This window comes from Neoarius graeffei, chromosome 24 (assembly GCF_027579695.1).
Source record: "Neoarius graeffei isolate fNeoGra1 chromosome 24, fNeoGra1.pri, whole genome shotgun sequence".
Taxonomy (NCBI): Eukaryota; Metazoa; Chordata; class Actinopteri; order Siluriformes; family Ariidae; genus Neoarius; species Neoarius graeffei.
Genome location: NC_083592.1, coordinates 15,557,373 through 15,572,755, shown reverse-complemented (window position 1 = coordinate 15,572,755; position 15,383 = coordinate 15,557,373). Strand labels below are relative to the sequence as shown.

The window sequence follows — 15,383 nt, the reverse complement described above, 5'->3', positions numbered from 1 at the left end:
CATCCACCACATCCAACCAAATGTAAAAATGGTCATTGTTAGGAGAAACTGGTTTTCCAAAGAGCTTGTTTTTCATCTCAAGTTTTGTTTAGCGGCAACGTCGGGGTTGATTTTATTTATTTATTTTCCCTTGTAAAACCTATGAGCAGACTAATTTGAACTCTGTGAACCTCGAGAGAAGAGAACTGAATTACAGGTCCACATTCTGAACTGAAAAGGGCGTGGTTTTGGGTGGTAACTCGCATCAAAACTCTTTATGCTAAAGTTGAAAAGGTTAAAGAGTCTTAGGTTACTTTGTGTAGAAGTGAAAAGAACTGAACAAGCTCTGGAAAGAGAAAGCAGGGATATCGTTGAGATTTAGGATTCGTGGAGCTCCACTCACTTTCGTGGCTATCAACAGTGGGCCTCGTTTATCAAGCTGGATATGACAGATTTATGTGTACACTGTCAGGGAATGTGCTAATACTGGCAAGAGTACATGATACCACTGATTCATTTTCATCAGAGATACAGTGCATTGCAGTAAAGCAAGCAAACTAAGTACATTCAACACATGACACTTTATTACATTATTGATAAAGTTTAATATTCAAACTGATGGATTTTATTGTTCTTTTTATAAATATGCACTCATTTTTAATTTGGTGCCTGCAGCATGTTCCAAAAAGGTTGGGACGGGGGCAACAAAAGCCTGGGAAAGTTGTGGAAGCTCAAAAAACACCTGTTTGGAACATTCTGCAGGGTAACTGGTTATTGGACAGGCTCACTTGTTCACAAGCAAGGATGGGGCAAGGTTCACTACTTTGCGAAAAACTGATTTGCTTGGGCAAATAGTCCAACGGTTTAAAAACAATGTTTCTCAACATGTAATTGCAAGGAATTTAGGGATTTCACCATCAACCATCCATAATATCAAAAGATTCAGAGAATCCAGAGAAATCTCTGCTTGTAAGGGTCAAGGCTGAAAACCAACATTGAACCCCTGTGACCTTCGATCCCTCAGGCAGCACTGCAATAAAAACTGGCATGACTGGACATGAAGAACATTACCACATGAGCACTTGAGAAAACTGTTGTTGGTAAACACAGTTCATTGCTACATCTACCATGCAAAGCAAAAGCCGGATATCATCAACATCCAGAAACGCTGCTCTGGGCCCGAGCTCATCTGAGATGGACTGACGCAAAGTGCGAAAGTGTGCTGCGGTCTGACGAGTCCACATTTCAGTTTATTTTTGGAAATCATGGACGTCGGGTCCTTTCGGCTAAAAAAAAAAAAAAAAGAAAGACAGACACTGTTCAGATTGTTCCCAGCACAAAAGTTAAAAAGCCAGTGTCTGTGATGGTATGGGGGAGTGTTCGTGCCCATGGAAGGGGTAACTTGCACATCTGTGAAGGCACCATTAATGCTGAAAGGTACATACAGGTTTTGGAGCAACATACTCTGCCATCCAGACGATGTCTTTTTCAGGGACATCCCTGCTTATTCCAGCAAGACAGTACCAATCTATATTCTGCACGTGTTATAAGAGCGTAGCTTCTTAGTTGAAGAGTGCAGGTGCTAAACTGGCCTGTCTGCCTCCCATTCAAAAATGTGAGGCACTTTATAAAGAGCAAAATACCACAACGGAGACCCCGGACTGTTGAGCAACTAAAGTTGTATATCAAACAACAATGGGAAAGCATTTCACATTCAGAACTTCAACGATTTGTGTCCTCAGTTTCCAAATGCTTACTGAATGTTGTTAAAAGAAAAGGTGATGTAACACAATGGCAAACATACCCCTGTCGCAACTTTTTTGGAACGTGCTGCAGGCATCAATTTCAGAATGTGTGTATATTTACAAAAAACAATAAAGTTTCTCAGTGTGAACATTAAAGGTAGACTGTCTTTCAGAATTTCGAGTTTAGGTCATATAAAAAGAATTTTCCCTGACACCCAATTATTTTTGTTTAGTGGACCGAAAGCTACTGAATTTGAATCACAGACTTTCAATTTTATTAGTTTTTTTTTAAATAGAACAATTAATGAATTAAAGGCCACGTGGCCCTAAATTCTCTGCGATTTTTTTTCCTGCTTCACCGTGACCCAATTCAAGATACTACGTCGTGTATCACGTGGTGGGCTTTCCCCGTTTGCGCAAGGCATTGTGGGGTACAAATTTGAAACGGGAGAGAAAAATGGAGGATGCGTGTGCGCGAATGAAACGTGAAAGACCGACTACAGTAATGGAAAGCAAGAAGAAAAGACGCTATGTTGTGAAGGAAAGGAAACGCAGGACCAAACTAATAAATATCGGCAGTCAGCGAGCACCTCGGTGTGATCAGCTGTTCGTTTAGCGACAGAATGATGGATCTGTCAGTGCACGCTCAAAGTAAACCTGTAGATGGCAGTAATGCAACACTGGATGCCAGCTGCCATGAAACCCAAAAGAAGTAGTAAAAGAAGAAGAAGGTAAATCAGCGCACATGAACTTCCTCTGTCTGCTTGACTGCGCGAAGCGAGCAATTTCATGCACATTATTTGCTAGGGAATCTCCTCAAATTAAATAACTTCCCAGCCACAGAATGGCCTGGGTTTTTGTTGTTGTTGTTGTTGTTGTTTTTAAATTCTTTTTTTTTTTTTTTAGATATTACAGAAATAAACATATATCACAATGACTGACTGACTAAATTTCAGAGGGAACTAAATTTCACCGATTTTTATGAAATCAAAAGGCCGTCTAGTTTTAAATAGCTTGTCTTTTATTGTATTCAATTCTGTATTGCAAATCATTGCATTCTGTTTTTATCCCCCGCTGGCCAAAAGGCCTGAAGAGGGATTATGTCGTGGCGATGTCCGTCCATCCGTCTCGGGAAGGGTCCTCACCTTCTGAAATCAACTCCTCTCACAATTTTTGGAGGAATTTCACGAAACTTGACAGGATTCTTTGTTATACGTCGGTAATACGCATATTGCAATTTTATTCAATTCAGTCACATTTTACCAGGGTTATGGCCGAGTTGCCAGCGGGGGATATTGTGCTGTCAGAGCACTCTTGTTATGCATCTTTTAAACAGCAACCAGCTAGCCAGCTAACTGTGATGAGTGATGTATATTTTGCTCCTCAAACAGAAACTATATAGTCCTTGTTCTAGATTTATCAAGCAAATGTGTCCGTGTTTTATTTAATCTACAACAAATACTTTTATAACTCATTTAAAGGAAGGAAGTGCTACTTTGTTTACTTCTGATGCTTGAACAGAAGTAAGCATCAGAATGATTTGACGTCATTTCATAAACTGGGAAAGAAACTCGTAGTTGAGAATACTACCCCAAGGAATTTCAAGTTGAGGGGGTGTTTTCTATTACTTTTGTCCTACTTTAGTGGTGTCCTGAAGAAACAATATGGAATAAAATACTGAGTGTGCTGTTGTAGGAAAATATTACAGCACAGTGATTTGCCATTGATTACCATTTTTCAGTTATCAATGTATAACTTTTTATCAATTTATTGTTACGTTGTCAAACCTCTGCAAAATAGTTCTTGTTATAGCAGCTATAAACGTCCATTCCTCCATCAGCTTGTCTTTTTTTTTCTCCCTTGTGACAATAATAGGGCTTGTTATCTTCCAGAGAAACCCCAAAAGGCTTCTGTCCTGAAGACACTAAAGACCTGTCTTCACTTATCAACACTTACGTCCTCCATACAATACCTGTGTCCTCGGGTTACTGTAGAAACGATAAAATATTAAGAGGAGCACGTGAATAAGTCTTGCAAACTATTGTTAGTTTTTGTTGTTGAAAATTAATTCACACCTTCTGACCAATCAGAATCAAGAATTCAACAGTGCTGTGGTGTAACAGAAAACAGCAGCAGACTCCTGTCAACCAATCAGAAGCGAGCAGTGCATTTCTTATGGCTGTGGTGTAACTGTATTTATTCGTATGTTGATCCACAGTCTGCACATCTTGTACTAAGTGCTTTAGGAGATCTTGATTCTGATCCTGAGAGCAGCGTTAAGTGTGAAGGTTATCTGTGATTGTGCGTGTACTTGGCGTTTGGATATTTGCGAGGACCAGGGTTAGATTTCAGAAAAGCAAACATCAGCGTCAGGTCCTCAGTAATCTGTGTAAAGTCTGAACATGTGTATGGACTCTGTAGAGTGCAGCTCTGAGCGCTGGCTGGCTCCGTCCTGTCCTCCTCACTCATCGAGATGTGAATCATTCGTTCCTCCTCGTTCCTGTTGTGCCTCACCTCCATAAATCTTGCTCCGGTTTTATTGCTATTATGTTTGTGTTGATTTAACACATACAGTATGTCATGGTATTGAGCAGCGCTGGTTTATTAAGAGATTGAATCATCAGGGTTGTGTTTTAACAGCATATTTTCCTCTTTCAACAGGAGACTTACCTCAGCACCTACAGGTGATGATCAACATTCTTCGCTCCGAGGACCGAATCAAACTGGTGAGCACACACACACACACACACACCTAACCACACTCACACCTGAATGTGCTTTTTCACAGCTGTAGGCCGTGTGCTGTTTCGTCTCATTCATTAACCCGATGAGAACATGCTGCAGTGTATGTTCATTATTGCAGAGTGTTTCCATGTGACACTCTTTCCAAATGAACCTGTGTTAACCCTTTGGGGTCGAGAGCTTCTCCTGCGAAGCTTGACAGGTTTAGAATGAGTAGGTCATGTATTTAGATAAATATCTTCAAGTTTTTCATCATACAAGCATGATAAACATATTGACAAACTTTATACTTTACACTTTCCTCTGTGCCCACTGCCAAATAATATTATAGTTTTTAAATTCCCTAAATTAGATGAAACCTAAAACTTGTCACCTTACTCAGTCACACCGGAGTCGGAGCGCTGAGCGTGCACTTACGCAGTCATAAAAGACTATTCACATGGTAACGGCAGGATAATCACTTTCACTCTTTCGGTTTCGATTGGTTTCTCTTTTGCCATGGGAACGCCAACTGTAAACGTTATAAAATCCATCAGCCATAGTTTAGGCTATTTGGAGGTAAAACTTGTTGCAAGATGGCATACGGTTTTATGTGCTTCAGATGATTCAGCACAGCAAAGCAATTCAACCTTGAGAACTGTGACACTGATGATGAGCGATGCCCCTTTTTTTTTTTTATACTTCGATTCGATCCAGCCGAAGATCAACTCGAGTAAGTGTAAATATTTCTTCTATTTCTGATGAAGATCGGTTGATATGCGTGCGCTGTAGTGCACGCACAGGAAAATGACTGAGCAATTTTTTCCAGAGTTAAAAGTATTTTCCTCAAAAATTAGTTAATTTTGCTCTATTTTGAGTTGAGAGAGTAAGAGTTGGAGTGGGAGCAAAATTACAGAGTAATTCTGTAACAGAGTTGGTTGTGGCTCTGAACTGAGTAAAATAGTACAAGAGTTAATTTCAAAACACACTGACGAGTCAAATACCAAAATAAAGTCAAATACCAGATAAATGAAGCTGTTGTAAAAAGCAGTTTTTGGAATGGGTGAAAAAACATTATCTTACCCAGTGTGATGAACCGTTTTGATCACTTGACCTGATGGGATTAAGAGATGGCAGTGGGAGGGTTTTCACTCTTCTCATTGAATGGAATGGAAATTTTTACCCTTCATTGAATACTCCTCCCACTCCCAACCCTTTATCCCAAAACAATAGGACATACAGTACCAGTCAAAATATGGAAACGCCTTCAAGTTCGATGTTTTTTCTTTATTTTAATTAATTAAAAGACACTTCGTGTCTTAAAGTAATGACTGACTGTTATTTCTCTTTACTTAGTTGAGTGGTTCTTGACATAATATGGATTACTACAGTTGTCAAACAGGGCTATTTACTGTATTTTTATTATTTACTCTCTACTGGTTGATGGTGTCAAATGCATTAAGAAGGCAAGAAATTCCATTTTTGACAAGACACACCTGTTAATTGAGAAGCATTCCAGGTGACTCCCTCATGAAGCTGGTTCAGATAATGCCAATAGTGTGCAAAGCTGTTATCAAGGTAAATAGTGACAACTTTGAAGAATCTAAAAGATGAAACGTTGGTTTTTTTAACACTTTTTTTTGTTTACCATATAATTCCATATGTTCCATATGTTATTTCATAGTTTTGATGAGTTCAGGATTGTTCTACAATGTAGGAAAAAACAATAAAAACATCGAATTTGAAGGTGTTTCCAAACTTTTGACTGGTACTGTAAATTTTTCTGACGGCCAGTTAATTGTCCAAATCAATGGAGCAGATTTAAGTTTTGTGCCTGATTCATTCCTAAGACTGAACAGAATCACCTCAAGTGACCAAAACGGTTCGACAGGATGGGTGAGGTCATGTTTTTTTCACACATTCCAACACAGTTCTAAAACTGCTTATTACATCATTTATCTGTTATTTTTTTTAAATACAATCAAGACACACGTACTACATATGTATTATTGTAGCTGAACTTGTGCTGAATGCAAAAAAGCCATATGACTTTGAAAATACTGCTCAGATTTGTTGAAATTGACAACAAAATCAGAGCATACCAAAATCATAAGAGTGCCAGAAAATACCCTCAGACCCCAGAGGGTTAAAATTTCATGCGTGGTTCTTGGTGTGTGTGTGTGTGTGTGTGTGTGTGTGTGTGTGGTTGGTCAGTCAGTCAACATTTAGTGGTCCTGTTCGTTAGTGTGCACAGAGATGCATGTGCAGTTATTTTCCTCATATTACAGTATTAATGAGGACCAGACACAATCCTGATTAGTGAGGACATTTTTTGGCACCATTTTCACACACTTTCAGTGATCTGAGCAGAATTAGATTACCTTTCACACAGCAATGAAGCAGGTGTTAACTATACACACACGTATGTATTACAGACGTACTTAAATGATGACATTCTGTACACAGTGACGTGAGGCTATGTGGACGCATTACTGGTGCCCTTTCTCCATCCTGGGTGTCTGTGGATGCAAGGCTGAGAGATACGGACAAAATCTTCTCACAATATGGATAATTTCATATCTTGAAACAGTCCATATCATGATTTATTACAACCCCGATTCCAAAAAAGTTGGGACAAAGTACAAATTGTAAATAAAAACGGAATGCAATAATTTACAAATCTCAAAAACTGATATTGTATTCACAATAGAACATAGACAACATATCAAATGTCGAAAGTGAGACATTTTGAAATTTCATTCCAAATATTGGCTCATTTGAAATTTCATGACAGCAACACATCTCAAAAAAGTTGGGACAGGGGCAATAAGAGGCTGGAAAAGTTAAAGGTACAAAAAAGGAACAGCTGGAGGACCAAATTGCAACTCATTAGGTCAATTGGCAATAGGTCATTAACATGACTGGGTATAAAAAGAGCATCTTGGAGTGGCAGCGGCTCTCAGAAGTAAAGATGGGAAGAGGATCACCAATCCCCCTAATTCTGCGCCGACAAATAGTGGAGCAATATCAGAAAGGAGTTCGACAGTGTAAAATTGCAAAGAGTTTGAACATATCATCATCTACAGTGCATAATATCATCAAAAGATTCAGAGAATCTGGAAGAATCTCTGTGCGTAAGGGTCAAGGCCGGAAAACCATACTGGGTGCCCGTGATCTTCAGGCCCTTAGACGGCACTGCATCACATACAGGCATGCTTCTGTATTGGAAATCACAAAATGGGCTCAGGAATATTTCCAGAGAACATTATCTGTGAACACAATTCACCGTGCCATCCGCCGTTGCCAGCTAAAACTCTATAGTTCAAAGAAGAAGCCGTATCTAAACACGATCCAGAAGCGCAGACGTCTTCTCTGGGCCAAGGCTCATTTAAAATGGACTGTGACAAAGTGGAAAACTGTTCTGTGGTCAGATGAATCAACATTTGAAGTTCTTTATGGAAATCAGGGACGCCGTGTCATTCGGACTAAAGAGGAGAAGGACGACCCAAGTTGTTGTCAGCGCTCAGTTCAGAAGCCTGCATCTCTGATGGTATGGGGTTGCATTAGTGCGTGTGGCATGGGCAGCTTACACAGCTGGAAAGACACCATCAGTGCTGAAAGGTATATCCAGGTTCTAGAGCAACATATGCTCCCAACCAGACGACGTCTCTTTCAGGGAAGACCTTGCATTTTCCAACATGACAATGCCAAACCACATACTGCATCAATTACAGCATCATGGCTGCGTAGAAGAAGGGTCCGGGTACTGAACTGGCCAGCCTGCAGTCCAGATCTTTCACCCATAGAAAACATTTGGTGCATCATAAAACGGAAGATACGACAAAAAAGACCTAAGACAGTTGAGCAACTAGAATCCTACATTAGACAAGAATGGGTTAACAAACGTCTCCTCAGTCCCCAGACGTTTACAGACTGTTGTAAAGAGAAAAGGGGATGTCTCACAGTGGTAAACATGGCCTTGTCCCAACTTTTTTGAGATGTGTTGTTGTCATGAAATTTAAAATCACCTAATTTTTCTCTTTAAATGATACATTTTCTCAGTTTAAACATTTGATATGTCATCTATGTTCTATTCTGAATAAAATATGGAATTTTGAAACTTCCACATCATTGCATTCCGTTTTTATTTAGAATTTGTACTTTGTCCCAACTTTTTTGGAATCAGGGTTGTAGTTTTCTTTCAAACTGATGAAAGATATCCATGGAGAATAACCGCGTGCATTCAGTACCGCGGTGAACTTTACAAATAATCATTTTCTGGTTAGTGAATGATTTGTTATATCCAAAGCACATCCAAATAATGTTTTTTAGGTGCAAGTTCTTTAGTTGTGCTGATGCCTGCACTGTGTTATGCTTCTTAGTGCTTGCATTTGTGTTTGTTGCACCATACCACTAGTAGCTCCTAGCACTGACTTTAGTGACGTAAATTGGCTGCCAGATAGTTGTTTTTGCGATTTTACCAGTATAGAAAATACAAGGAAAATATCTATCATTAGATATTTTTGTATTGTCCCACGATACGTATGAACATATCACACAGCCCTACCGTACATGGACGTAATCCACTTTTCAGGTCCACAGTAGTCCAAAAAACAAACCTCAAATTTTTGTGTTTCTCTGCTGCCAGAAATGACCTTTTGAGATGCAAATGAACTCCAGAATTTCAGAGCTACAGGTAGTATACAAAGTAGAAAAACTGAAATTGATGTGATTTTAAGTACAAATTTTCAAGTACATACTGTACAGCGATGTTTGTACATGGTGGTAACTGTAATAACAACTGAAACGGGGACGATCCTTGTGGTTTTCCGGAGAGGGCGCTTTTTGAAGGACTCCCATTTCAACCACATGTGAAGCTCTGCTGCAAATGTGTCTCACATCTGTTTCAAGCAGCAACAGAATATTCTGCTTCAAAAGAGACAAATATTTTCTTCAAAAAATCATTTACAACCTCATCACACGGTGAGTGTTTTCTGGAGAGGACGTTTCTGATGGACAAAGGATGCCATCGGAGGCACTTAGATTTTTTACAAAATAATATAACTTCCACTTCAATATCTTTCTATTGTGAATGAATGTACAGTATACGTCAAGTAAAATCTAGTGCTAAAAATGCAATTCTGAATTAAACCAGTCGAATTGAAGTGTAGTAATTAAAGTAGAATTAAATGAAATGAGCACAAGGTCAAAACAGAGTCTGCATTTGACTCTTACAGACACATTTATATTTATTTTTATATACACACACACACACACACACACACACACACACACAAAACGGACCGAGATGCAGGAGTCAGTTGGTGTTATTCAAAAAGACAACCATGATTGTGAAACAGCCCTAATGGTACATTACATCTCACTGAATCTCCCAGTGTGAACAAAAGTGCATTATAATTAAAGGAGAACTGAAGTCATTTTTAAACTTGCTTTATTTCTTAATTAGCGTGTTATTCAATTCCGTTTTCGGTTTTAGTAACCTTATATCGTGACTCGTATTGGCAACTAACTGCAATTAAATATTATACTTTTCAGCCTGTTCGGTTTTTAGCCATGTTAAATTCAGTTCGTTTGGTCCACGGCAGGCGTCGCTTATCCACGCGATCTTCACGAGACTTGTGCGAGGCTTCAAAATGTGAAGTGTCAGCCAGGTGTCAGTGCCGCCATTTTGAAAACTGTTTTCCAAACGAAGTATTGCACAAAAACGAGTTTAAATGACGATTACTGCCTACTTTTTTCAAACTTTCCTGATTGCTCTCAAAGCAAACAAAACTTCCGGCTTGATTTACATCAGCATTCGAAGGCGGGTGCTAGGGTGCATCAGTTGCCCTCACTTTCATAAAATCTGATGCATTTTTGTTTGGGTGTTCCTTTTCACCAATAAAGACATGCTGTAAAATTTTTTGACCATATTCAAAAGTCTAACGGTGGCACCATGAGGTTCATTTCTTGCCAAAAAACGCTTATTTTATGTTTTCGTGTAAGGTTTGAATCACAATGTTGGACTCCATTTATTGATTTCTTGTGACCCAGAGATCATGTTAAGAACCTTTGCAAGGGATTGAGAAGCATTAATGTGATTCATAATACATTTGTATTGTTTAAAAGTAGCTGAACAATGATTCAATGAACAGCTAAAACTCAAACTGTGCTTGATAATATATTTAGAATATGTACTAAAAATGTGTATCTAAGATATTTGGTATACTCTATAAGGTGCCATAATGTTTCATGAAAAGTGATCGAAATTTTGTCATAAAAGTCATAAAATAGCAGCTTTTTCCATAACTTTGAGCTCCTGGTGCCACCATTAAACTTTTGAATTTTGTCAAAATATTTCACCCAGTGTGTTTTCTTACCAAAAGGAACATAAAAACAAAAATGCATCATGATCGGAGGAACTTTTCATTTTTAGGGGGCAACTGATGCACCCTAGCGGGCGCGCGCGTCTTTTGACAACGTTGGCAGATGTCGGTCACTTTGATTTCCGCTGTACGTTTTACTTCCGTCCTACGATGTCTCGCACAGGTCTCAGCGAATCTCGTTTACGGCCATTGCTATGACATATGGACTGATATATTACAGAGCACATTTCAGACACTCATAACTTGCTCTAGCAGTGACAAAATAGCGATCAAAAATGCGTTCCTATATTTAATAAAATGAGATATAGAATTTTGATAATAAAAAAAAATTTGCCTTCAGTTCCCCTTTAAGCACGTAAAAGATCAGATCATTCATTATCCAGATATCGCTAATGGGTTGTTTTTTGTTTGCTGTCTACATGATGTTTCTTATCTGTGTGTGTGTGTGTGTGTGTGCGCGCGTGTGGCAGGCGGTGCGGTTGGAGAGCGCTTGGTCAGATCGTGTGCGGTACATGGTGGTGGTTTACACCAGCGGCAGACAGGACACAGAGGAAAACATTCTCCTGGGGATGGACTTCAACAATAAAGACAGGTAAATAAATAAACAACGCACTAAACATTTTTGCCTAAAGGAATATTTTTGCCCAATGCTAACTTTTGCTTTTTTTTTTTTGCCCTCACTGCAAAACAAACACCCTATAAATACATTATTAATAACATATACACAGGTGTAACCACTCGCTCATTACCCGCTTGTTCTCTGTGACTCCTCTGCATGTTCACACCCGGTGCTTGAGCACACCGTCCTGCCACAGTGACTGGTGTGGTCCTGCCGCTTGGTGTGCGCGCTGTCCGGAGCGCACCCGATATAGGGGTGTTCACACGGCACATATTTGCATCGATGCTGCACCAATGTATTTTGTTGCGATATATCTTACACCGGTGTAAATTTTGTGGAGCGTTCACACGTCACAAACCTGCTTACTAGAGAGAAGCGTGTTAGCACCGGTGCAGCCCCACTTGCGTTCATATGGCAGTTTTTGCGACCGTGCTATACGATAGTAATAATGCGGAAATGAAATATGCGCATGTGTGAAAATGTACCGTATTTTCTGGACTATAAGCCGCTACTTTTTTCCTAGGTTTTGAACCATGCGGCTTATACAAAGGTGCGGCTATTCTGTGGATTTTTCTTCCACTGCTAGGGGCGCTCTAACCGGAAGTAGAATCAAAAATAAGATAGACGAAAAATCAATGCAAAGAAGAATTAGCAGATCTTTAGCAGATAGAACACGCACGACAAATTACTAACTGGTAATTATTTTCAAATCCAGCGAAGATGATTAAAGTGACTTGTGGTTTCAAACACAGGAGAAATGAAGGTAAATAAATACCGGTTATTTTCTCTTGGTTCTGTTCCGTTTTAATCAGCAAAGTTGCTGCCGTGTTAAAAGGCACTGTTCGGAAAGAATCTGTTCAGGTACATACATGTACATTTACAGTACAAAATCGTTCTGTACACGCAGTAAATATCTAATTTTTCAACATAGATATCTGCGGCTTATAGCCCGGTGCGGCTTGTATATCATCTTTTTTTTATTTTATTTTTTTAAAATAGAGCGGATGCGGCTTATATACAGGTGCGCTCTATAGTCCAGAAAATACGGTACTTCCTTTTCCCGGTTGTCATGGCATCACCAAGCACTGGGAAAACAATGTGGATGAAGACACCAGTGTTGCCAGGTACTGCTGATGTTTTCCAGCCCAAAATATGTTCAAATCCGCCAAAATGCACTTAAAACCGCCCAATCTGGCAACACTGGAAGACACGCAGTTCTGTTGTTGTTGATATTCGCCATTTTGGAAGCGCAAAATACCAGGATGCAAATTATGCAATGCCCGTATGTAATCAACTCTCCTCACGCGTAGCGAGTCTACCCCTGTAGCGTTCAGACGTCCCATTTTATATCGGTGCTGCCCCGTAAACTAGCGTTTACTCCGGAGTAAATTTCTTAAACCACCTCCCGAGCAGGGTTAGATTTGCACCGGTTTAAGCAGCTTTCCGGGGCTACACTGGTATAACTTTGTACTGTGTGAACGCTCTACCGGGGCAGCCCCGGTGCTACACTGGAGTAAAAGTTGCCGTGTGAACACCCCTTATCTGATGCACACGCCAAGGTGCGCAGGTGTGACACTCTTGCACAAAATTAGTACAAAATTAATGTAGATATAAATAGCTTGTGCCAAATTATTATGGCATGTTACAAAAAATCCGAGTCCTCGTCTCTGATTTACGAGTCCTCGTGCAGTTAACGCACGAGTCCGAGTCATCAGTGCTCAAGTCCAAGTCAAGTCACGAGTCCTTAAAATTAGGGCACGAGTCGGACTCGAGTACCACAAGCCTGCTCTGTACCGTAGATTCAGAGGTTTTGTGCCTATGCTGAGACAGAACCCTGAGAGAATTCGAACTCCTTGTACAACTTGAATCTTGTAAAAATAGACGCATTCTTGTTATAAGTTTGTTTCTTGGAACAATGACAAAATATTTTCAATTCGACATGTCCTGTATCTTCTTATATTGTGTCTGTTAATTTTTTTTTCCCCCAAATACACTCAAACACTTTTTGAAACACCCCCTTAGGATTACGTTGAAAATGTGCACGGATAGCAAATATGAAACAAATCAGATAAGGGGTGTTCACACGGCAACTTTTACTCCGGTGTAGCACCAGGGCTGCCCCGGTAGAGCGTTCACACGGTACAAAGTTATACCGGTGTAGCCCCGGAAAGCTGCTTAAACCGGTGCAAATCTAACCCTGCTCGGGAGGTGGTTTAAGAAATTTACTCTGGAGCGGGGCAGCACCGATATAAAATGGGACGTCTGAACGCTACAGGGGTAGACTCGCTACGCGTGAGGAGAGTTGATTACATACGGGCATTAGCCTGGCAAGCCAGACTAAATGTGAATATTTAGTCTGGCCTCGATCCGTAGACATTTCCGAAGGGGGTAGGAGGAACAAACCGCTGTCTTTCAAACTGTCTCTGTGCGTATAGGCCAACGCTCTGACCAATCAGCGCAACAGTGACTGTGACGTAGTCAGAGCGACAGAAAGCAGTGGGGGAGGCCTTGAAATAAATAATTTTTCAAAATGCGTATTAATTAATAAACAGGTTCTAGATATTAAGAAGTTTGGAGATAATGACCACAAGTTTGGAGTCTGTACCACATACACTCATTTTTTTTTTTCCAAGTGTTTTTCAAGGGTTTGCTTAAACTGTTTGAGAGTTTTTATTTAGTGGTGTTTGGTGAAATAATTTCCCTTAAATTTAAAATAACGGGAAAATAAGAAACAATCAAAAAGTAATGTTTCAAAGCTGTTTATTAATTCTTCGTACTGCACAAACTAGCCCCATCCTTTTGGCTATGAGCGGAGCCAGCTGGTAGATCAGACTTTTGCCATAGCCGGTCGGCAAAACAGCGAAAACATCCTTCTTGAAAAGGAATGAGCGGAGAGCCTCTTCCTGCTCATGTTTCAACGAAAACTCCAAGTCTAATTCTTCTAAAACTGATTCCAAAGCGGAGTCAAACGCGCGCTGTTCACTAGCGGTAGCCATCTTTCCTGCTGTGCTTTCTCCAGCGTCGCGCAGCTTTGTCGTCACTCCTGCAAAAGCCCGCCCAAAGAATCCAAACAAAAACCTTGCGTTGTGATTGGCGGGCACGATTTGATGCCCGGGGTGTTTTTGTTTATATGGTGCGAGGCTAGACCCATTCACTAGACAAAAATATTTTTGGCCGCTAGGCGGGTGGGTCTAGTTTACTAGGCTATACGGACATTGCATAATTTACATCCTGGTATTTTGCGCTTCCAAAATGGCGAATATCAACAACAACAGAACTGCGTGTCTTCCAGTGTCGCCAGATTGGGCGGTTTTAAGTGCATTTTGGCGGATTTGAACATATTTTGGGCTGGAAAACGTCAGCAGTATCTGGCAACAGTGGCGTCCTCATCCACGTTGTTTTCCCGGTGCTTGGTGATGCCATGACAACCGGGAAAAGGAAGTACATTTTCACGCATGCGCATGTTTCATTTCCGCATTATTACTATCGTATAGCACGGTCGCAAAAACTGCCGTGTGAACGCAAGTGGGGCTGCACCGGTGCTAACACGCTTCTCTCTAGTAAGCAGGTTTGTGACGTGTGAACGCTCCACAAAATTTACACCGGTGTAAGATATATCGCAACAAAATACATCGGCGCAGCATCGATGCAAATATGTGCCGTGTGAACACCCCTCAAGATGCATGAATTCTGAAGCTCAACTTCAAGCTTAGCCTTCGAGTCGAAATCCATGGTCTAACCCCACTGCTAGATAAGAACCAGTCTGAGACGGGTTTGAGCACAGCATCGTTTTGCTTCACGAATAATGAATACAAATTACAAACTCATTCGCTGCCAAGACCCTAATGAGTAAACGACTTTACCCTTGCTAGCAAGCTAATTATTGTAATTTCTCTTAGCCCACACTAACTCAGCGAAGGTGTATCTCAGACC

The 15,383-nt window shown here is 40.3% G+C and overlaps 1 protein-coding gene across 2 annotated transcripts in view; it reads left to right on the top strand.

Moving 5' to 3' along the window:
* ssh1a (slingshot protein phosphatase 1a) overlaps positions 1-15,383 on the top strand; it is a 151,652-nt gene that overhangs the window by 103,810 nt on the left and 32,459 nt on the right. For both annotated transcript variants that reach the window (XM_060906783.1, XM_060906784.1), the window contains 2 exons: positions 4,386-4,450; positions 11,302-11,423. In XM_060906783.1, the coding sequence (XP_060762766.1) occupies positions 4,386-4,450; positions 11,302-11,423 (187 nt within the window). The remainder of the gene's footprint in view (positions 1-4,385; positions 4,451-11,301; positions 11,424-15,383) is intronic.